The sequence below is a fragment of the Sinocyclocheilus grahami genome, unplaced genomic scaffold, assembly GCF_001515645.1.
Source record: "Sinocyclocheilus grahami isolate Dianchi unplaced genomic scaffold, SAMN03320097.WGS_v1.1 scaffold288.1, whole genome shotgun sequence".
NCBI classification, from domain to species: Eukaryota; Metazoa; Chordata; class Actinopteri; order Cypriniformes; family Cyprinidae; genus Sinocyclocheilus; species Sinocyclocheilus grahami.
The window spans coordinates 2039298-2061760 of record NW_015505467.1 but is presented as its reverse complement, the minus strand read 5'-3'; the positions used below and the strand labels follow the sequence as shown (position 1 = coordinate 2061760).

Genomic DNA, 22463 nt, shown 5'->3' with positions numbered 1-22463 from the left:
ATGGCGGCGGTGCTCGGCTCGCTCCAGATAGGATACCACACAGGCAACATCAACGCCCCTGCCCGAGTGAGTAGAGTTGACTTTGGGGGTCAGGCGCTGGTTAGCGTGGTTTCTCAGTTTACATACAAACTTCTCAGGGTCCTCATAAAACACTGAATAAATTTGACCAAGTCAGAGAATATTTCTCTTCAGGCAGCGCTGGATTTGGAAGGCTTCATATTTGCACACAGGTAGCTATGATGTCTCGCTTGTGTTGATTTATCGTCTGTGTGTGGATATAGTCCAGTTCCCTCCGGCCGGTTTTTCATTATGAAAATATTGGGACTGGTCTCAAGATATTAGTCATGTCTTTCAAGCAAGTGAAATGCACTTTCAGAGTAAAGTATTAAAATTACAGGCTGCTCTGAGTTTCTGTCCACATTAGCATTACGTATGCTGTTTGCTTGTTGATGTACTATGTAGTGTCTGAAATTAAAGTATTGACTCATTTAATCATTACACAAATTAAGATGCAGTTAATATTTTTAAACCCAAATGGCCATATTTAATATTTATGCACAACAGTTTTTCTGAAACAAGTATGACTTTGGGAGTTTGCTATGTATATCTATTATCATGAAACTGCTTGTGTGAGCATGTAGCAAGGTGTAGTTTATGATTCATATTCTTTTGGTTTTCTTCAATGAGGTCATTGAGGAGTTTTTCAACATGACATGGAGATCCAGACACAATCAGTCAATACCAGACCACAGTCTCACATTCCTGTGGTCCCTCTCTGTTAGTATTAAGGACTTTGGAGCACTGCTTGGAGCACTGGGGGTCAAAGGTCTTGCTGACACCTTTGGGAGGTGAGAAAATATTTTTCATATCACAGATGCCCAGTCCATTTTCACAAAATGCAATTTATTTATTTATTTGTTTAGATTTTTTTTTGGGTTATTATTATTATTATTATTATTATTATTATTATTATTATTATTATTATTATTATTATTATTATTATTATTATTATTATTATTATTATTATTATTATTATTATTATTATTATTATTATTATTATTATTATTATTATTATTATTATTATTATTATTATTATTATTATTATTATTATTATTATTATTATTATTATTATTATTATTATTATTATTATTATTATTATTATTATTATTATTATTATTATTATTATTATTATTATTATTATTATTATTATTATTATTATTATTATTATTATTATTATTATTATTATTATTATTATTATTATTATTATTATTATTATTATTATTATTAACCACACTGTTATATCCCTGCAACATTTCTTTTCATTTAAAATAAAAACAATTATGAAAGAATAACCATATTAAATTAAAATAACCATGTTACATTAAAAATGAAGAGCGTATTAATAGTTTTGAAAGCAGCACTCCTTCCTAAAAGTGTCCCACCCAGTTATACAGTATGTGAGTGAAATATTTTGAAATAATTCGGTCTCATTTTATATTAGGTGGCCTTAACTACTATGTACTTATATTTAAATTAATAATTTGATACAATGCACTTATTTTGTACATACATGTTTTTACATTGTACTTATATTTAAAAAATACCTGCATGTAATTACATCTGTAATTAATTTCTGTAATTACATTTATAATTGCACTGTTGACCCATCTACACCTTAACCCACCATTAAACCTAACTCCAAACCTGTTCCTAACCTTACCCGTGTCCCACCTCAATAGCAGCAAAAGTGTACTTGTATTTATGTTTTGATGTAAGTACATAGTAGTTAAGGCCATTTAATATAAAGTCGAGCCAATAATTCTATCAATACATTTCCTTGCAGACGTAATGCTATTCTGATAGTGAATGCCTTATCCGTGGTGGGTGCCTCTCTGATGTTCATGAGCAAAGTCACAGCATCATTTGAAGTGCTTATTGTGGGTCGGCTGATCTTTGGCTTGTTCTGCGGCCTGGTGATGAGCCTGAACCCGCTGTACATCCAAGGTGTCTCGCCTACAAACCTCCGCGGTGCCTTTGCAACTCTGAACCAGGTCTCCTTTGCCTCAGGCATTCTGCTGGGCATGGTGAGACACACCTGCTCCCATTCCTTTTCCAACTTTGTCCAAAGTTCTGAAAATCGTAAATAACTGAGGCCTGGATCTGATCAGTGCAACCTGATGGTTTGTTGTGTGTATATCTCAGGTGGTGGGCTTGGAAACGGTATTGGGCACAGAGAAATACTGGTCCCTGATGTTGTCTCTGTCCCTTATTCCTGCAACGCTCCAGTATATGAGCCTTCCTTTTTGCCCTGAAAGCCCACGCTACCTCTTCATCAACAGGGGCAAAGAAAAAGAAGCAGAGGCGGGTGAGTTAATGACCATTATTTTGGGATAGAATGTTGACTTATGACTCACTTCGAACAGAAATAAACTTGTAAAACCTAGTGTGACAAGGAGTTCGATCCAGCATCTTTCTTTCCATTACAGCCCTGAGAAGACTTCGGGGAAATCCAGAGATGGTGATGAAAGAAATGGAGGAGATGAGAGAGGAAGCATCCCACAGTGAAACAGGAGTGACTGTGAGAGAATTCCTCAGAAAGCGACGCTACAGGCAGCCGATAATACTTGTACTTATCATAAACTTGGGCAGCCAGTTATCTGGATTCAATGCGGTTGGTGTTTCAACTGAAAAAAATATTTCCGTATTTTCATGAGTATGATGGTAGTGACAATTCAATAGATGGGGAAAGTGTTGCGGAAGTTACTTTTAAAAGTAATCCAATATTACGTTACTCCATAAAAAGTAACTAATTACGTTACTTAGTAACTCTTTATGAAAAGTAATGCATTACATTAATATGTTGTTACTTTTGTCACCTGGACTGTGCTTGCTTATTTGTTTATTTAATAAAAAACTCAGATATTTCATTGTAAATTTAAAAGTAATGAGTTACTAGTTCATTAAAAAAAGTAATCTGATTACATAACTCGCATTACTTGTAATGCATTAATCCTAATACTGCATTCAAGTCATTCAAGTCAAGTTATCTTTATTTCTAGTGCTTCGTAGAATACAGAAGCAGCTTTGTACTAATAAAGAGGAAAATAACAGAATCGATGATGAAAATTTTGTCAAATATGGGACAAATTAACATCCAATAGTGTCATTATTGCGCTAAAATCTGTTCAGTGTTCAGTTCAGTTAAATAAGCATAAAGTGCATCAGTTCTGAAACAATTTCAATTCAGCTATAGGCAGCTCTACAGAAGTCTATTGTTTTATTATTTAGCTCAAATGTTGATTCATTTCAATAACATTGCAAGATTGCGAAATTCATAAATTATTAAACAAATTCATCTTAGCTCTACAAAAGACAATAGTGGCATCATTCAGCTCTGTTCATTTTGTGTTGTTCTCACTTGATGGTGTCAAATCGTTAACAGTACTGAATATTAATTGTCATTTAAACCCTAACTAAGCAAACCAAAGGTGACAGTGGCAAGGAAGCCAAAATCCATCAGATGACACAAATAAAGAAAAAAACCTTGAGGGAAACCAGGCTCAGTCAGGAGGTCCTTTCTCCATTGGCCTAAATGAACAAACACTTGTATTTAACATAGTCATAATTAAATTTTGCCACCAAGACTTTTTACACCTTTTGAGTAATAGCACGAAAAAAAAAAAAAGATCTCAAGTTATAACTGGATGAATGTTCTTTCTCTGTAATGGTATGTGAATACAACACTGCCTGATTAATAGTCATGTTTTCTCACACCAATACAAATCCCCAAAGATAAATAGTGTAAAGATTGTCACATGGTTTGCAAGCACAGCAAAATTGCCCAGAATAACACTTTACCATGTCTTTTTTTTTTTTTTCAGATCATAAATTATTCTACAAAAATGTTTGCCCAGTCCAATTTTGATGAAGCCAAATATCTGACACTTGGGGTGGGGGCTGTTAATGTGGCATTCACCATAGTAGCAGTGAGTATTCCTTATATGATGTTCATGTTCAGTCTAGTCAGTGTTATATGGCATTATTTTAATTTGTTCAAATTATTTATTTATTTATTTTAACTGGCCTATATGGTGATTTACTCTATATGCCAGTAAAATAAATAAGAGGCAGATTAAGATTATCCACTTTAGAATAAAACCAATTTCTAGGTCTCTCATGTACATGAAAATAACTGTTTGGTTCTCTTTTTATTGAGGATAAGGTTACATTGTGTACTTTTTACAAGACTTTTGTAACTGAATTAAAAATAAATTAACCTTCTTGGATATTTTGTTTTTCTCTCTCTTCTCCACAGTTCTTTTTGGTGGAGAGAGCAGGACGCAGGAAACTGTTGATTGCTGGATTTCTGTCACTAGCGCTCTGCAACCTACTTATGACCATCACATATTCCATACTGGTGAGGCTGAAGATTCCTTTTCATACTCCAGAAATGAGGTCAAAATTCCTGTCTCTTCTCTACATCTCCTCTCCTTTCTTCTCTCTTTTCTCTTTTCAGGCCATAGTTCCAGACATCCGCAATATGCAGGTGTTGGTGATTTTCTTCCTGATCTCAGCTTATGAAGTGGGGCCTGGGCCAATCTCTTGGTTCATTGCTGCTGAGCTTTTTGACCAGTCAGCCCGTCCCATTGCTATGGCCTTCACTAGCATGCTTAACTGGGGAGGGAAGTTTTTACTAGCACTGCTCTTTCCACCTCTTCTGGTACGTGCATCTCTTGTTTTTAGCACATGAAGATCAACACAAGATCTATTTTGAGCATTAATATGGTATAATATAGTTAACTTTAATGCATCAAATTCTTGTTTGCAGAAAATGTGTGGGGCCTACGTCTACCTCCTCTTCATGTGTATGGCCTTGATTGCCTTCACCTACACCATGTTTCGTCTTCCTGAGACCAAGGGACGAACTTTTGATGACATTGCAGCTGAGTTTCGTGGGGCCGAGGGCATTCCATTACATAACAAGACCACATTTAACACATTTACCTGATCACTCTCAGCTTTAGGGTTAACAAGACCAACAGTGATCAACTCAAATGCAAATGATGTGTTTACACAACCAATTAAGTATATTAAGGACCCTGCATAGAATAGCTCATAAAAATGTTAACCTTTAACATTTATTTTGAAAAAGGACAACCTTGTAGACGATCTCAGAGAAAACATAACCTTTGCAAGTTTTTATCACACTGTGAAATCTCACAACTCTGTGTTTTGTATACTCTTGCCAGATATCTATGGTAGAAGCTGCAAGCCAAGTTTAAGAAACCATACTACCAAACAATTTGACTGACGACATTGAGAGGTATATTAACAGTGAAATTACTTTATAGTAATTTGTTAATAAAACATACTCGGTTACAAACGTAACCTCGGTTCCCTGAGTTACGGGAATGAGTACTGCATCTGCTAGATGCTATGGGTAAAAAGTCCTTTTTTCTCCTGAAATTAAGCCTTTTTCAATCACGCAGTGAAACTGCACGGCCATTCGAACGAACCAATGGCTCGGCAGCGGTGCTGCACAAACCTATAGAAGCGAATCCCACCAAAGCCCGCCAGAATGGGCGGAGTCATCTGGCTATATAAGCGCCCGCTTTGCCATAGGATTCAGGTTACTTCGACTGAAGCGACGGCTGAGTCATGCAGCTGCATGGCATGGCTAGCAATGCAGTACTCGTTCCCGTATCTCAGGGAACCAAGGTTACATTTGTAACTGAGTACGTTCCCTTTCGATACTACACTTGTACTGCATCTGCTAGACGCTATGGGAATAGTACAATCACGGCGTGCCATGGCAGAGGAACGACCAAGATAATTCTTGTCCTAAGCACCTCAGGGCCCAAGAAACAAGAACAATACCTCCTCCAGGCTAAACCGGCTAGCCTCATGAAGGCCTCACCCAGCCGAGTGATCGTTCCAACAGACTTGCGCAGCCTCAGCACCCAAGGGGGCCGAGAGCGTACAACCAAGCTCTCTGACAGGTCTGGGCATATTACATCCAAACTGCACTCAGAGCGAACTGCGCACCATCTAAGCAGAAAGAACCCTAGCCTGCAAGGCAGGGACATCCAGGTTATAGAACCTAGCAAAAGTGGACGGCGAGGCCCAGCCGGTCACCGCACAAATTTCTGCAATGGTCACGCCGCTAGACCACACCCACGAAGAGGCGATGCCTCTAGTTGAGTGGGCTTGTACTCCAGCTGGGCTTTGCAGGCCCAGGGAAGAGTAGGCTACGAAATAGCGCAGATTATCCACTTAGAAAGTTTCTGCTTCGTGACCGGGTGTCTTTTAGCACTGCCACCGACGCAAGCAAAGAATTGTTCTGACTGCCTAAATTGGGCGGAACGCTCGATGTAGACCTCCAGAGCCCTAACTGGGCAGAGTAAATTCAACTCCTGGTCCTCCTCCGAGGGAGGAAGCGCAGAGAGGTTGATAACCTGTCAAGAGTTAAGAGATGAACAGAGTCAAGAGCACTTTAGGTACATACCCATGCCTTGGTTTCAGGACGACCCTGGAGTCGAGGCAATTAGGGCTTATAGAAAGTGCCTGCAAGTCACCCACTCGTTTGACCGATGCTAACACTAGTAGCAGACTGCAGCGGCTCAAAGGGAGGGCCCTTCAAGGCCCTCAGAACAGTGGGCAGGTCCCATGTAGGGACAGTGAGAGGCCGAGGTGGATTTAGCTTTCTGGCTCCTCTCAGCAAACGAACAACAAGGTTGTTTGTCAAGGCGTGAGAAGCCGCTATAGCCGCCACACAGACCTTGAGCGTGGACGGGGAGTGACCCTTGTCCAACATCTCCTGCAGGAAGAACAGTATCACAGATATGTCGCAAGTGAGCGGATCTTCCCCACGGTTTGAGCACCAGGCAGAGAACACTGACCATTTAAGGGCGTAGAGACGTCTTGTTGTCAGATTTCAAGCCTGAGAAATGGTGTTCAGTACACACTCTGGGAGGCTTACAGGCTCCCGTCGAGTGGCCACAGGGGCAAGGCCCACAGCTCTGGCCTGGGGTGCCATATCGTCCTGTTCGCCTGGGAGAAGAGATCTCGCCTCAGGGGAATAAGCCATGGGGCTGCTATTAGCAGCTGTGACAGCTCTGCCAACCAATGCTAGTTGGATCCACTAGGAGCACTTTGCGTTTCTGTTCCCTGATCTGCCTGATCCCCTGTGGAATCAGGGCAACCGGGGGAAAAGTGTAGAGAGGGAGGTTAGGCCAATCATGGGCCAATGCATCCTTGTCCTTTGAAACATAGATTGGGCAGTGAGAATTGTCTTCTGAGGCGAAGAGGTCTACTTCCGCCCTGCCGAAGACTTCCCAGATTTGTTGAACTGTCTGTGGATGAAGCATCCACTCCTCTGAGGGGACCTTGCTTCGTGACAACATATCCGCTCCTCGGTTCAATAGGCCTGGCACGTGTGCTGCTCTCAGAGAACATAGGTTTAGCTTTGCCCATTCCAAGAGGTGCTCTACTAATACAAGGAGCCACTTCGAGGGTAGCCCCCCCTGGCGATTTACCTTACCTTGAGGTCTGGTAGGAAGGTTTGACAGGCCCGCCATACTGCCATCATTTCGAGGCAGTTGATGTGCAGACTGCTTTCCGCTATTGACCAGAGGTCGAACGTCAGTTTCCCTTCGCACAGAGCTCCCCAACCTGTGTTGGAAGCATCCATCGAGACCACCTTCCTGCTGTAGACCACTCCCAGGGGAACTCCCTGTTCCATCCATTGAATGTTCATCCAGGGGGGCAGGGACGTTATACAGGCCTGATCTACCCTGATAATTAGGCGTCCATGACGCCACTCGTAGGATGGAACTCGCGGTTTCAGCCAGTGTTGGAGGGGGAGTGCTCTGCTGTGACCTTCGCTTCCATCTGAGCCGAGTCGAACACTGTTCCCAGGAACGAGACTCGTTGGCTGGGAACCAGTGCGCTCTTGGCAAAATTTACCCTGAGCCCCAGACATTCCAAATGGTGGAGGAGAAGGTCTTTGTGAGATAGTGGCCAGGACATCAAGGTAGTTGAGAATGTGGATTCCCACCTGTCTCAGGGGGGAAAGAGCCGCATCCATGCACTTCGTAAAAGTGCGTGGAGCCAGGGACAGCCTGAAGGGAAGGACCGTGTACTGATAAGCCACTCCCTCGAAGGCGAATCTCAAGAATGGCCTTTGATGGGGGGCTATCTGGATATGAAAGTAGGCGTCTTTCAGATCCAGAGAAAAGAACCAGTCCCCTGGGCAGATTTGCGAGAGGATCTGTTTCAGTGTAATCATTCTGAATGGCCATCTCATGAGGGCGTAATACAGTCGTCTGAGATCGAGGATGGGCCATAGGCCGCCGTCCTTCTTTGGGACGATGAATTAACGGCTGTAGAAGCCTGACTCGCTCTGTGGAAACCGTGGCTCCTTTTTCCAGCAAATTCCTCACTTCAGCGCGCAAGACGTGTGCGTTCACACTCTGAACCGAAGTGGGGACCACTACGCTGAAGCGCGGGGGTCTTCGAGCGAATTGGCGTAAGTAACCTCACTTTATTATCTCCATAACCCATTCTGATACCGCGGGAATGGCGTGCCATGCCTCGGCCCGGGAGGACAGGGATTGGGTTGGTTCAAGTGCCCGGTCGCTGCAAGGTAACCTGGTACTCATGAGAAATGGAGGAGGAAATGTGCTCTCTCTTTGAAATTGTTTGTGTTTTATTTTTCCCACTATAACAGCGTATCACTGTTTGGGCTCGTGAAAGGGCCCAGAGTTTACAGCAAAAACATTGCCGGCTGCACCCGGAACTGAACGGGGTGACTGGCGGCTTATGAGAGGCAGCTTGGGGGGTGGTCCAGCTGCAGCGAGACTTGGCCGCCTCCTCTTCCTGCTCTTCTGCTCAGGTTGACGCAGCGGCTCCGGGTCCAACACTAGCTTAGGCCCTGACGTTTTGGAAACGGGTAGTGCTTGGCTGAGCAGGAACGTCTTCTAGGCTCAGGTTTGGCTGGCTGGGAGGCAGTGGCCGCTGCTGGTGCAGGCTTCGTGGGCTGCTGAGTCGGCCCAGACTTGGGGCGACTCGAGGCAGCTGCAGAGCTGGAGTGCTTGGATAGGAAGTGTCGCATGGCCTGGGACAACTTCTGTGCTTCAGTAAAGAGCTCAGCGAAGCCCTCGACAGCCGATCCGAATTGACCGTTCGGGGAGACCGGAGTGTCGAGGAACGGAACCTTGTCAGCGTCCTAAATCTCGGTCAGGGTCAGTCATAGGTGGCGCTCCAGTACAACCAGACTGGCCATGGAGCATCCAATCGGCTGAGCCGTGGTCTTTGTTGTGCGCAAAGCCAGGTCTGTCTCGCTTCTGAGCTCTCTGAGCGTCGCGGGGTCCGGGCCTGACTCGTCTGTGCTGGCAATGAGCTTAGCCTGGAAGACCTAGAGCACGGCCATTGAATGGAGCGTCAAGGCCGCTTTCCCAGCCAATGAGTAGGCACGACCAGTGAGGGCTGACATTGCCCTGCATGGCTTGGATGGATGGGCAGCCTTAGCCTTCCAGCCAATCACAGTGGGCGGGCAGAGATGCGCGGCCACTGCCCTGTCGAGCGGAGGCAACTTCTCATACCCCCTGCCTTCAGTGCCGTCCACCGAGGTGAGGACGGACCCTCACCTTCTTTCTCGTCGTGGACCTCCGGAAAGAAAGGAGAGAGGCTGTCATCCAACAGCTCTTCGTCACTTCCACCAAACGAGACCAGATCACTCACGCTGGCAGAAGGACGCTGGTCTGTCTCGGTGAAGAGGACGGGGGAAGCCTCTCTATGTGGAGAGAGCGAGGTACGCGGGACCTGAGCCGACGTAAGCTCACTCGCATCCAGGCGCTGAGAACCTCTGCCTGGTTCCTGGGAGGAATAAAGCGGGAGGGCGCGAGGGGCGTGGTCGCTTTCAGTAAAGAAAGCTATCCACGAGCGCAGAGAGGTCAAGACTCATGCTCTCGCAGTGGGAGCAATTTGTCTCGGTGAGCGTAGATTCCGCATGGGATTTCCCCAAGCAGGAAACACACTCACGATGGCCGTCATCGGTGTGCAAGGGGGCCCTGTACGTACCGCAGTAACGACGCGGCATTTGAAACAATGCAGAGAAATTTGCTCTTTAGAAATTTACTCTTATAACTCGCCGGATGGTGGCAGGGGAACCGGACTGTTGATGCTCGTGCTGAAGGCGCCAAAGGCGCTGTATCAGCCGGGCAGAGTCGTTCCACTGCAAGGCGTGTCAACGGCGAGCAGGCTCTTCAGTCAGCGGAGATGTGAAGAACATCGTCGTCACTGAAGGAGAAGAAATCTGAATCCTATGGCGAAGCGGCCACTTATATAGCCAGATGACGCCGCCCATTCTGGCAGGCTTTGGTGGGCTTCGCTGCCATAGGTTTGTGCAGCACCGCTGCCGAGCCATTGGTTTGTTTTTTAACATACTGCACAAACCAATGGCCGTGCAGTTTCACTGCATGATTAAAAAAGGCTTCAGTTCAGGAGAAAAAATGACTTTTTACTAGGGATGCACCGAAACCGATACTGGTATCGGTATCGGGCCCGATACTGGTCTCCTGTACTCGTACTCGTTAAAATGTCCCGATACCAAATGCAGATACCACACAGCATGTGATAAGCGCCATATTCAAACAAAGAAACACCAACAACAGAACAACAGACAGCAGAAAGGAGTTAAGGATGTCTACTACGAAGTATATGTATGCAATGAATATAATGTTAAACATTCAGTATTAACGCCTTTATAGCTGGTGTGCGCGAGCTGATAAACAAAGCACGCTGAGTGGATTGAGCGCGTGGCAGCGCAGATGCAGATAATATATCTTTCTCACAGACATCACTGGAAAGTTTGTAGTTCGATCGTGTTTGCGACACGTGACTTAACGGTGGAGAGAGAGAGAGAGAGAGAGAGAGAGAGAGAGAGAGAGAGAGAGCGCAATTCTGTTGTGTGATCTTTGATGTTCACTCACTTAGCATAAGCATCATTTGGATTAAAACGAAATCGTAACAATAAAACCATTCACAGGGGCATTCACTATAAACATAATTTATTTTCAACCTTAGGCATACACGACTTTCTGGCGAAAGGGAATCTAGCAGCCTGTGTGAAGTGCGCTAGGCTGTACTATTCTGAATCAGTACAAATACGTGCACGAGTTGCGTGTGTTTTGCTTGCTTGAGTGTTTCTGCATTATATGGGTGGCTTTAGAATATAAATCGCAGCACGTTTCAGATGAAAAAAACATGTATATTTCTATTTCTTAAAATATCACAGTTAGGAGATTTATAACGAGTGGTTCCCTGTATTATTACAGCAAAGCGCGTGATTACAGTACCGAGCCGCTGCAATGGAGCAACTCTAATGCTATTAAATTAAAGATGATGTACCATAGAGCAAAAAATGAACAGTGAAAGTAACAAAAACTTGTAAAATACATTTTAATGGGCATAATTAAGTGTGAAAATAACCGAAGGATATACAGTGAAACCAAAAATGATTCAGAGACCAGATATAATTTTTGATATTTTTTTACTAGTGGGTGCAGGACACTATAGTTCATTTATGTAAGTGAGGATAGCAAAATAAAGTAAACTGTGACAAATCATACCCAAAAATCTTTCATACAGTGGACTACCAGTAAAACTGATACAAATTTGGGTCCAAAAATTATTCAGACCGAGTCTGGGGAAAAAAATGAAGTTCAGGTTTGCATGAAGCTGGGTGACAGCATGGCCAGGAGACTACAGGCTGTCATTGAGGCTAAGGGTTGCCCGACAAAGTATTCATAGTTGTGTAAATACTGTCATACTAACAGCTGTCTGAATTATTTTGGTTGATTGTAATCTATTACATACCTTTCTATCAAAATTATCTAACATTATCAAGATGAATTTGTTCTGACACAGTGTAACTCTGAGGTTCTTGTCATATTTTATTACCATTTTCTAAACTATAGCAAATAAACTGTGATAATGTGAGAAATGTTGAAGGTGTCGGAATACATTTTGGTTTGACTGTATCTATTTGATAAATGAAGTTAAGCAACTAACATTATACATACCCTTTTGGTTTCTGTACCCAATATTTAAAAAAATTACAAATGCAATAAAAATATCGGTATCGGTAGTCGGTATCGGCAAGTAACAAAAATAAAAGTATCGTAGCGGGTGAGTACTGGAAAAAGTGGTATCGGTGCATCCCTACTTTTTACCTATAGCGTCTGGCAGACACAGTACAAGTGTAGTATCGAAAGGGAACCATGTAACCTATGTTCACTGTATAAGCATTCCCTGAGACATTTGGAATATGCCTGATTTTTCTTTAATTCATTTCTCATTTAAATGTTGATAGAACATGTGAATATGATTGTAAACATGAAATAAAAGATGTAGCATTACTGCATTTTGTTTCACTTTAACAAGAAGTGCTACACCTTGCTCTAATTTGCCTATCATTGTTTTCCTTTTCTTTTCTTTCTTTCTTTCTTTCTTCCTTTCTTAACAAAATTGGAAACATCCAGAGTCCCTAAAAAATGGGAAGGTCAGGTGAATTTCATAACAGCCTTTTTAAAAGAGATTATTAAGGACATGACATTGTGGACATTTTGTGAACTCCAAGGAAATGCTTGGAATTTATTTCTTGTTTCATGTTGTCTATAACAAGGTAATTACAAGATTACAAGAACAGACAGAGTTTCTCGTTAGCAGAACCCATTAAAAACAAATATTAAGACAAACACACTCTTCACAGTGGAAAAATGAAATGCACTCGAAAGAAGCCACAGAGTTTTACAGCTCAATTAAGTAGACCTGTAAAATATAGCAGCATTTCTTAACAGTCCTTCATAGTCCAGTAATGAGAACCATTTGAAACTATCAGCTTTCGTGAAGAGATTCTGTCACTTAGTCATGTGCTTGTTATATCTAATTATCTAATTAAAATACGCAGACAATCACCTGACATAGTACTGTATAAAATGTCACATATAGCAATTATATAATTGAGTCAAGAAAGAGTTATGCCTGTATTACCAGTTGAGTTGTCAATCACATTGTTATTCCACATTGTGGGATACACTTTGTGTGCTGTTTCTTAGGGTACATAGGGTGACCATACATCCTCTTTTCCTGGATATTCCCTGGCCAGGATTTCTAAATTGCCTAAAATGTCCAGGTTTACTCTTGAAGTGCTCTATACAGTCCTCGTACATTATGTTTGTGTATTTGCATTGCAAATGCCATGATTGGCTAATTATGTACAATGCCTGCATGCTATTGGTCAAACTACTGTTCAGTTATTTCCTTCGGCAAGTATGAAAACAATAGGAAAACAAAACAAAAACCTGGAAATTTAAGGCAATTAAAAAATCCCAGCCAGCTCATATCTGTGATAAATTGGATATACTGTATGTTTGTCCTAGATTACTGCACATTTTGGGAAAATACATCATCAAAGCTCTATCAAGGTATACATACAGAACATACTGCATTATGCAGAAATGGCATACAGTATGGTAGTGTGCTATTTAGTTTTTCCATGCAAATAATTTTCCCTACTACTAAAAACACTTGTAATTTTAAAAGCAAAAGATAGGGGGAGCTCATGATCTATTGTAAAATATTGCAACATTGAACAGCAAACTATTGTAGAATATTGGGCAGCAGTCTCCCATATTTCTACATTCTTGTCTACAGCAGCCAATCTGCTCAAATTTAAAGCTGATGCTTTGTGAATGGAGCATTTGCACAACACTGGTACGTAGTACAAGCAAATGTTTAGATATCTCACTGAGTGTGCTAAACGCAAAAAGACCAAATTTAAACACAAAATTAACTAAAAAGAGTTTCATACAAGTATTGGTCCCTAATCCTTAAAAACCTTTCAACGAGTGACAACGCAGTGTACTTCAGAGCAACAAGCACACCTACTGCAAATAGTCAAGTCAAGTCATCGTTATATATCGCTTTTTACAATAAAGATTGTGTCAGTATTAAACAGGAAAATAGTGCCGAAGGAACCCCAACTCCATCGTTGTCCTCTGGCCAGACGAAACCAGCAGTTTAATTCCAGACTGCAACAAAGTCAGATTGCGCAGAAGATTCATCTGGTTCCTGTGGTCTTGTGCCGATGGACGTCTAGGTGACAAGGTCTTTGCTGGGGATCTGTCTCTGGAGCTCATCTACTTGTCATGGTCTCCGCTGACATTCAGGGCTGTCCTGGTCGTCTTTAGGTGCTGATCCACCATCTGGACTGGATACGGACTGGATCCGGGTGACTGCAGTGACCATCTGGACTGGATACAGACTGTATCTGGGTGGCTACTGTGACCTTGGAACAAGAATGAAACAGATTAATATTAGCTGGATGGCATTCTTCTTACGATCTAACAAGTACATCAGGTGTTATGGGAAGTGTTCCCTGTTCTGGTTGGCCTAATTAATGCACCCTAACAAACATTTAATGGATTTGATTAATAGATAAGTGTTAGTGTGTTCTGTGTAAGCCAGGTTAAAGAGATGGGTCTCTAATCTAAATTTAAACTGAAAGAGTGTGTCTGCCTCCTGAACAACACTAGGTAGATTTTTCCAGAGTTTGGGCGTTCAATAGGAAAAGGATCTGCCGCCCGCAGTTGATTTTGATTTTCTATTATCAAATGACCAGAGTTTTGAGAACACAGTGGACGTATCAAATGACCAGAGTTTAAATGGTCAGTTGATTTTGATATTCTAGGTATTATCAAATGGCCAGAGTTTTGAGAACACAGAGAACTACAATGTGATAAGAGGTCGCTCCAGTACTGAGGAGCGAAACCATTCAGGGCTTTATAAGTAATTAGCAAGATTTTCAAATGTATACAGTGTTTATTAGGGAGTCAGTGCAGTGTTGACAGAACTAGGCTTATATGGTCATACTTCCTGGCTCTAGTAATAACTCTACAGTAGCTGCTGCATTTTGGACCAGCTGCAGTTTGTTTACTAAGCGCACAGAGCAACCACCTAATAACGTGTTAAAATAATCTAGCCTTGAGGTCACGAACACATGAATTAACCTTTCTGCATTAGACATTGAGAGCATAGGTCATAATTGAGATGGAAAAATTTGGTTTTACAAATGGTAGAAACGTGGCATTCGAAGTAAAGATTGCTATGAAATAGCACACCTAGGTTCCTAACCAATGTCGAAGAATTGACAGAGCAGCCATCAAGTGTTAGACAGTGTTCTAGGTTATTACATGCGGATGTTTTTTGTCCGATAATTAACACCTCTGTTTTTTCAGAAGTTAGCAGTAAAAAATGACTAGTCATCCAGTTTTTTATATCAACTGTGCATTCAGTTAGTTGTGCAAATTAGTATGCTTCGTCAGGCCACAAAAAAAAATAGAGAGAGAGCTGTGTATCTCTATATATCAGCATAATACATAACAGTGAAAGCTAACACCATGTTTTCTGATGATATATCCCAGGGCCGGAGTGGGACTCATTTTCAGCCCTGGAGTTTCATGCCTTAGACCGGCCCACTTATTTATTTATTTATTTTTTTACTGGCCTTTTTAAGTGCTGCCTTTGCGCTTTCTATTATCCATTTTTCAACTATTCTTTTTTGCTCGCATATTTTTTTTGTTGTTGCCTTTTTGCCTTTTTTTTTTTTTGAGCAAGGTGCCGCTGTCAGGGGAGTCAAAAGATAATTACGTCATCATTAGGGTTGCCAATTAGCTTCAGAAATGGAAAATAAGAGACAATTGTGATTCTTTTTCTTTTATTCTTTAAGAAAATAGTGTTTATTCTTGTATTCTTGTAGAAAATAAGTGTTTGTTCTTTAAGAAAATAAGGGACAGAATAAGGAACGCTCCAAATATTTGTACTGTACCATAATGTATGTCTGCCTGCAGTCAAATAGTTCTCAGAAATAATCACAATTGTTTTGCTTAAATTTATGTGCAATTATTCTAAAAATAATTTTAATGTCATACAAAAAATGTCATCGGCCCGAGTAAATTGTACCAATATAGAATTGTGACTTCACAAGTGTAGTAAGTTAGGAGGTGAAAATACTGTGAAATTACAAATGGCATGACATTTGCTTCATCTTCCCTCAGGTAGATTGAATGTTGGGCTCATGATCAATAAGTTGTTTGCATTCGCCCAAACTGAATCAAAACGCGGACGGTGAAGGGATCTGCCGTCAGTGCGAGACCCGCTCGCTGTGAAGCGGGAGCCGGGAGAGGATTCTGCTTGGTCTTAAAGCCTTCCTCAGGCAGTCTAGGGACAGCATCACTGTTCTGTATATAATATCTATTATAGATCAGTGGACAGCATCCATATTTCAACCTCAGTGGCATGACAACACTGCGGCCCTCGCGGGCCTAAAAAACAGACCGGCCCACCGGGAATCCTCCCGGTGCTCCCGATTAGCCAATCCGGGCCTGATAACTCCCAAGGGGTCACATGTAAAGAGTGAAAAGCAACAGTCCTAGTACTGAGCCTTGAGGTACTCCATACTGCACTTGTGATTGGTATGATACCTCATCATTCACTGCCATGAATTGATGACAGTCATATAAGTAAGATTTAAACCATGCCAATGCACTTCCACTAATACCAACATAACTTTCTAGTCTATTCAAAAGAATGTTGTGGTCAATTGTGTCGAACACAGCGCTAAGATCCAGTAGCACTAATAGAGAGATACAACCACGATCGGATGATAAGAGCAGGTCATTTGTAACTGTGATGAGAGCAGGCTCAGTACAATGATACAGTTTAATCCTGACGGGAAATCCTCACAGATACCATTCTTCTCTAAGAAGGAACATGGCTGTGAGGATATTACCTTTTCTAATATCTTTGACAGAAAAGGAAGTTTATAATTAACTAATTCTTTAGGGTCAAGTTAGATCTGCTATGGGGTGTACATTCTTTATGTGTGCCTATGCGTGCAGCAGCATATCTTACATCAGGGGTTCTCAACTCTTTTCCTTGGAGTCTACATTGTAGAGTTTAGCTACAAAGTTTACTACAACGATTACCAGAAAGTTACAGGCAGGTGATTTGGTCAAGGTTGAAGATAAACTCTGCAAGAAAGTGGACCTTGAGAGCCAGAGTTGAGAACCAGTGTGTGACATGCTCACAGCAGCGTGTCTGTGTATCTATTGGTAGTTACAAGTCATTACTTGCTATGTAGCAGATCTAGCCTGCCAAGACTAAATACATTAACATTGTCATAGCAATTAACCTGCTAAATCAACTCGAGTTGATTGAAGAATAATGGTAAATGAAATGGAATGCCTAACACAGTTGAATGTCATAGTGATGTCACATCCTGTGCTTCCCCGTTAAAGCCTTGACAGTTTCTGTACTTATGCCATGTCTAATCTAGCCAAAGGACTAACATGATTATACTAATAATCATCAAACTGACAATTCTGCAGCATATTTCAGGTAAGATTTATTTAAGTTCATACTGTATATTATTGTTTTGGACTTACTGTAACTGAAAAACAAATCTAACTAATTTTATTTTTATTTTGCAGAATCCAGTGATGTTACACAGACATCAAGATTATGGGTTGAACAGGGTGAATCCGCAGTAATGGACTGCAGTCATACTAAGGGTGCAGACTATTGGTACATGTATTGGTTTTGACAGTGGCAGGGAGAAACCATGAGACTCATTGCTTTTATAATGATAAACGATAAGCCAGACTTTGGTGAATTTTCTGGAGATAAATACTCAGCTGAAAAGACTGTAGCTGAGAGTGGATCTTTCACAGTGAAGAAGCTGCAGCCTGATGACAGTGGTGTGTATTTCCGTGCAGTGAGTAAACACAGTGACACAGACTGACTGTGCTGCTGTACAAAAACTCCCTAAACACAGAACAGGTGCTATGACAGGTGTTAATAATGATGAAGAAATTTTGTTGAAAGTATGTTAAAATGTTTGTTTACAACTCCACTATATAATTGTTGCAATTCCAAATATTATTTTCCAAAATAATCTGGTAGTGACTCTTTCTCCAAGTGTCATGGCAACAGCTGTCTTTATGAATGAGTCACTGAATCATTTACTTAACTGATTTGTTCAAAAGCACTGAATCATTCAGGAACAAAAGACTATTATAATAACTCTATCATGTTAAATTACACTCATAATCACTTTATTAATATTACAAAAACAATATCACATTCACAAGAGTGCATTATGGCCATATTTTAGCACTGCTGTGATCAATATCACACAATCTTGCTAATTCCTTATCTGCAGGACTCAATGGAGGTAGCATGAATGCATAAACAGTTTACTAATCAGAATGAATATTTAGTGACTTAAATGTAATACACAATATTAGTGGTTACATTGTCTGTTTTTGCTTCATCGATGAAAACCGTTTCAAAAAAGCCATAGAAAAAGCAGTTGCAACACTGAACAACACAGTAATGGTTGAGCTACAATAGGATACGAATCCAGCAGATGGTGATAAAGGCTAACATTTACAGTATATTACAGGAGAAATGGCTCACAGACTGTGACTGTATAATTGTGATCTTTCATCAAACAGAGTCAAATGAGAGTCACCTCGTGGACCCTTTATTTGTACATGGTACAGGTGCTGTAGGTCTAGTTTTTGGTGCCACAATTCTCTTTAAATTCGAATAAAATCCATTAGTGATTTAACAGCTGTAACACCAGTGTCATGTGGCTCTGTAACTGGTGACTACCATCAGCTATAATTATTATCATATATTTTTAATTTTTGCATCAACATTTATTTGTTTGTTGGTTGGTACACATGGCATGAGTAACATGATGTCAACTTCCCATTACACTAAGGGCTCTGTATGTTCTTCTGAGAAGTAGTAGACATAGAGTGGAGGTTTCTGTAGGTGTTTGATGCTTTTCTAAAGATGTACAAGAAAGAGTCTGCCGTATCTAATTGGAACAGTTCACAGTTGCAGTATCATTAAACTGCACAAGACTAATGATGCCGACTGCAACCCTGTAACCCTTATAGGTAGAATGCTGCACTATAATGCTATGCCTAATACACTTGAATGTGTGGCAGTGTAACACTATAAAGGTACCGAGTGCTGTCATAGTGATGTCACATCCTGTGCTCCATCATTAAAGCGTTCATGGTTTGCTTCTGCATTTATGGCACGTCTAGTCTAGCCAGAGAACTAACATGATTATACTAATAATCATCAAACTGATAATTCTGCAACATATTTCAGGTAACATATCAGTTTCTACTCTATATTATTGTATTGGGCTTAACTGGAAAAATATGTAACTAATATTATTATCCTGCAGAATCCAGTGATGTTACACAGACACCAACATTATGAGTTTCACAGGGTGAATCTGCAGAAATGGAGTGCAGTCATACTAAAAGTGGATTATATTTGTACATGTACTGGTACTCTGACACTCTGACAGAGAGAAACAATGAGACTTCCCGATGCCAGACGTCAAGCCAGACTTTGGTGAATATTCTGATGATAAGATGATAAGACTGTAGCTGAAAGAAGGTCTTTCACAGTGAAGAAGCTGCAGCCTGATGACAGTGGTGTGTATTTCTGTGCAGTGAGTGAACACAGTTGCACAGACTTACTGTGCTGCTGTACAAAACCCCAAACTTCCTTAATGAATTTTGTTGCATAAAAATATATTTTTCATCTAAAGTGGTGGGCAGTCAAGCAGTCAAAGTTAAGAGTAATTCTCAAGGGCACAAGATGCTTATCCTTTATGTATTACCTCCTGTAGTGTGAGGGAGTAAGATCTTTCTCCACTAGGCTAATCCACTCAACTCCACATTTAGCCGCACATTTAAACTCTCAAAACTCTCTTATTCAGCTATTCATGATGATTTATTTATTTTTGTATCGCTGTGATGACTTGCCACTGTGTATAAGATGTTGACATTTAAACTGAATTTACAGTAAATATTGTATGTTTCTTGGCAAAAGACAAGAGACGATTAATCTGTCATTAATTAATATTATAAAGAAAGAGTGATGTCACTTCCTATGCCTCACCATTAAAGTGCTCATTACTTTCTTTCTGTATTTGTGTAATGTGGGGTTTGGGTTTTGTTTTTGTTTCATGTTCATGTTCTTTTATTATTGGTATTTTATTATTTAGTTTAATCATGGTCTCTGTTTGTGTCATGCTTCCCTTGCCCTCATGTATCTCTGCCTTGTGTATGTGTCATGTTCTGATTGGTTGTCCTAGTCATGTGTCTTGTTTCCCATTGGTTTGTTCTTGTCATGTGACCCTCTTGTTTGCTATACGGAGCCATCATGTTGCCATTGTCTCTCGTCGTGTATTGATGTTGTAACTCTGCTGTTGGTGAGTCCTGTCCATGCCAAGTCAAGTCTGTTCATGTCAAGTCTCCGATTATCATTTGGATCACTTGTAAATAAACTGCGCTTGAGTTCTCACTTTAACTCGCCTTCAGTGGATAATTCGTTACAATTTGACATTTATAGTCTATTATATTCTATTTATATTTCCTTCCGCATTATGACATTTAAAATCTAGCCAGAACACAAACATCATTATACTAATATTCTTTAAATTGATTATTCTGCAACATACTTTAGGTTATATATCAGTTTTATTACATCATTGTTTTGGAGTTAATTGTACTTAATACTATAATATTGTAAATAAAATAAACGAATATTGTACTAACAATATTGTTAATATTGTTATGATATATATGGGTAGTTGACAAACAGTCAGTAAAAAAAATGCTTATTTTGTAAAAGACAATTTTTTGAAGAAGAAGAAATGCATATATTATGTAGTGTGAAGTCTGATCTTTGAGAAAATATAAAAGGGTCACTAACTTCGTCAATTCTTTCATTGTTTTTGGAGTTAATTGTACTTAATACTATAATATTGTAAATAAAATAAACGAATATTGTACTAACAATATTGTTAATATTGTTATGATATATATGGGTAGTTGACAAACAGTCAGTAAAAAAAATGCTTATTTTGTAAAAGACAATTTTTTTTTAAGAAGAAATGCATATATTATGTAGTGTGAAGTCTGATCTTTGAGAAAATATAAAAGGGTCACTAACTTCGTCAATTCTTTCATTGTTTTTTTTTATACATTTTTACTGAACTGTACCATAAATTTGTCCTATGTTGTGACATAGCAAAAATTAAGAAAAAAATATCTTAATATATAAATGGCTCTCTAGGTTGTTCGAAAAACATATTTTACATTATTACAACACCTCTCTTCCACCTCTACTCCAGTCTGGCATGAACGGCTCGAATAGTTCCTGTATCAAATGAAGGCCCGCCTTCTGAAATACGAAATGTGCTGTGATTGGTTAACTGGGCCAGTCTGTGTTGTGATTGGTAGCACTCGGTGCCTGGTCGGGAAAAATCACGCCCCTTACCATAGCCGTCTGCAAGCTTCAGTGTAAATATTGCGTCAATATAAAATTTATTTTAGTGTGATTTAAACCCAGATGATTGTAACCACTCTAAGTTCGTCTGCCTTGGGAAAGCTAGCGTGTCTCCGACATAGTGATAACACTCGTTGCCTTCTCTAGTGCATCTCAACCAGGTCTCATCCCATTAGTCGATATTTGTGATATCACGAATCCCGGAAAATATGCATTGTAGTCCAAACGAGTCGTTCGTTGTAGTTTTTGAAAAGTGATTTATGTTAAATAAAATATCTCCTTTTGAAGTGGACTTTGAGCTTTGTAATTTTGCAGATATTTTTTATGCTCAAACAGCAACATTACAGACTAACTAAAATGGAAAAAATTAGGACCCCTTTTACATATTTTTTTCCACATGACTTGTTGGACAATTTCAAGACAAACTTTGACAACAAGACAAACTTTGCTGTCATTTGTTCAAAACTGCTGAAAATTATACCAATTTAAGATGAGTGATGATTGTATCTCCCCTATTGCAATACTCAACTGTTTTTTTTTTTTAAGATGTTTTGAGATAACAAATCTGGGGTTCTTTTATATGTCACACCATAGGACATTACGTCACACCATAGGACAGAAATGTACGGAAGTTCTAAGCGGCCATGCATTATTTATTTTTTTCCTTCTTGTTTTCTCATTATATCGACATAATGAGAGTTGTTTTCTCGTTATAACGACTTATTTTCTCGTTATATCGACATAATGAGAGTTGTTTTCTCGTTATAACGACTTAATTTCTCGTGATCTCGACATAAAAAAAGTTGTTCTCCAAGTTACAAAACTGCACCAACAGGTGGCACCATTGACCTGAATATAACTGATGGGGTGTTGTAGGCTATACTGTATGTCCACTTTACTGTACGCGTTTGGGATAGAATATGAACTACCTCGTGATCGCTATAATTTGTACAGTATTGTTCATTAGGCTACTGACATTTAATTCATTCATAAATGTTAAATGCTTGAATCAATAT

At 40.2% G+C, this 22463-nt stretch overlaps 2 protein-coding genes across 2 annotated transcripts; both read left to right on the top strand.

Moving 5' to 3' along the window:
• On the top strand, window positions 1-3448 carry LOC107600659 (solute carrier family 2, facilitated glucose transporter member 1-like). Its single transcript, XM_016292604.1, has 6 exons — window positions 1-66; window positions 688-848; window positions 1844-2084; window positions 2203-2365; window positions 2487-2578; window positions 3443-3448. The coding sequence occupies exons 1-6, from the start codon at window positions 1-3 to the stop codon at window positions 3446-3448; spliced, it is 729 nt and encodes a 242-aa protein (XP_016148090.1).
• Window positions 3449-3902: 454 nt separating this feature from the next.
• LOC107600657 (solute carrier family 2, facilitated glucose transporter member 2-like) lies at window positions 3903-5008 on the top strand. Its single transcript, XM_016292603.1, has 4 exons — window positions 3903-3986; window positions 4316-4417; window positions 4517-4720; window positions 4829-5008. The coding sequence occupies exons 1-4, from the start codon at window positions 3903-3905 to the stop codon at window positions 5006-5008; spliced, it is 570 nt and encodes a 189-aa protein (XP_016148089.1).
• The last annotated feature ends 17455 nt before the right edge of the window (window positions 5009-22463 follow it).

Bases quoted from the DNA above. Each gene is read 5' to 3' on its own strand.
- LOC107600657 (XM_016292603.1), top strand. From the start codon at position 3,903: ATGTTTGCCCAGTCCAATTTTGATGAAGCCAAATATCTGACACTTGGG. The intron at 4,418-4,516 runs GTGAGGCTGAAG...TTCTCTTTTCAG, and splicing joins CCATCACATATTCCATACTG to GCCATAGTTCCAGACATCCG. The intron at 4,721-4,828 runs GTACGTGCATCT...TCTTGTTTGCAG, and splicing joins TGCTCTTTCCACCTCTTCTG to AAAATGTGTGGGGCCTACGT.
- LOC107600659 (XM_016292604.1), top strand. From the start codon at position 1: ATGGCGGCGGTGCTCGGCTCGCTCCAGATAGGATACCACACAGGCAAC. The intron at 67-687 runs GTGAGTAGAGTT...TTCTTCAATGAG, and splicing joins ACATCAACGCCCCTGCCCGA to GTCATTGAGGAGTTTTTCAA. The intron at 849-1,843 runs GTGAGAAAATAT...ATTTCCTTGCAG, and splicing joins CTTGCTGACACCTTTGGGAG to ACGTAATGCTATTCTGATAG.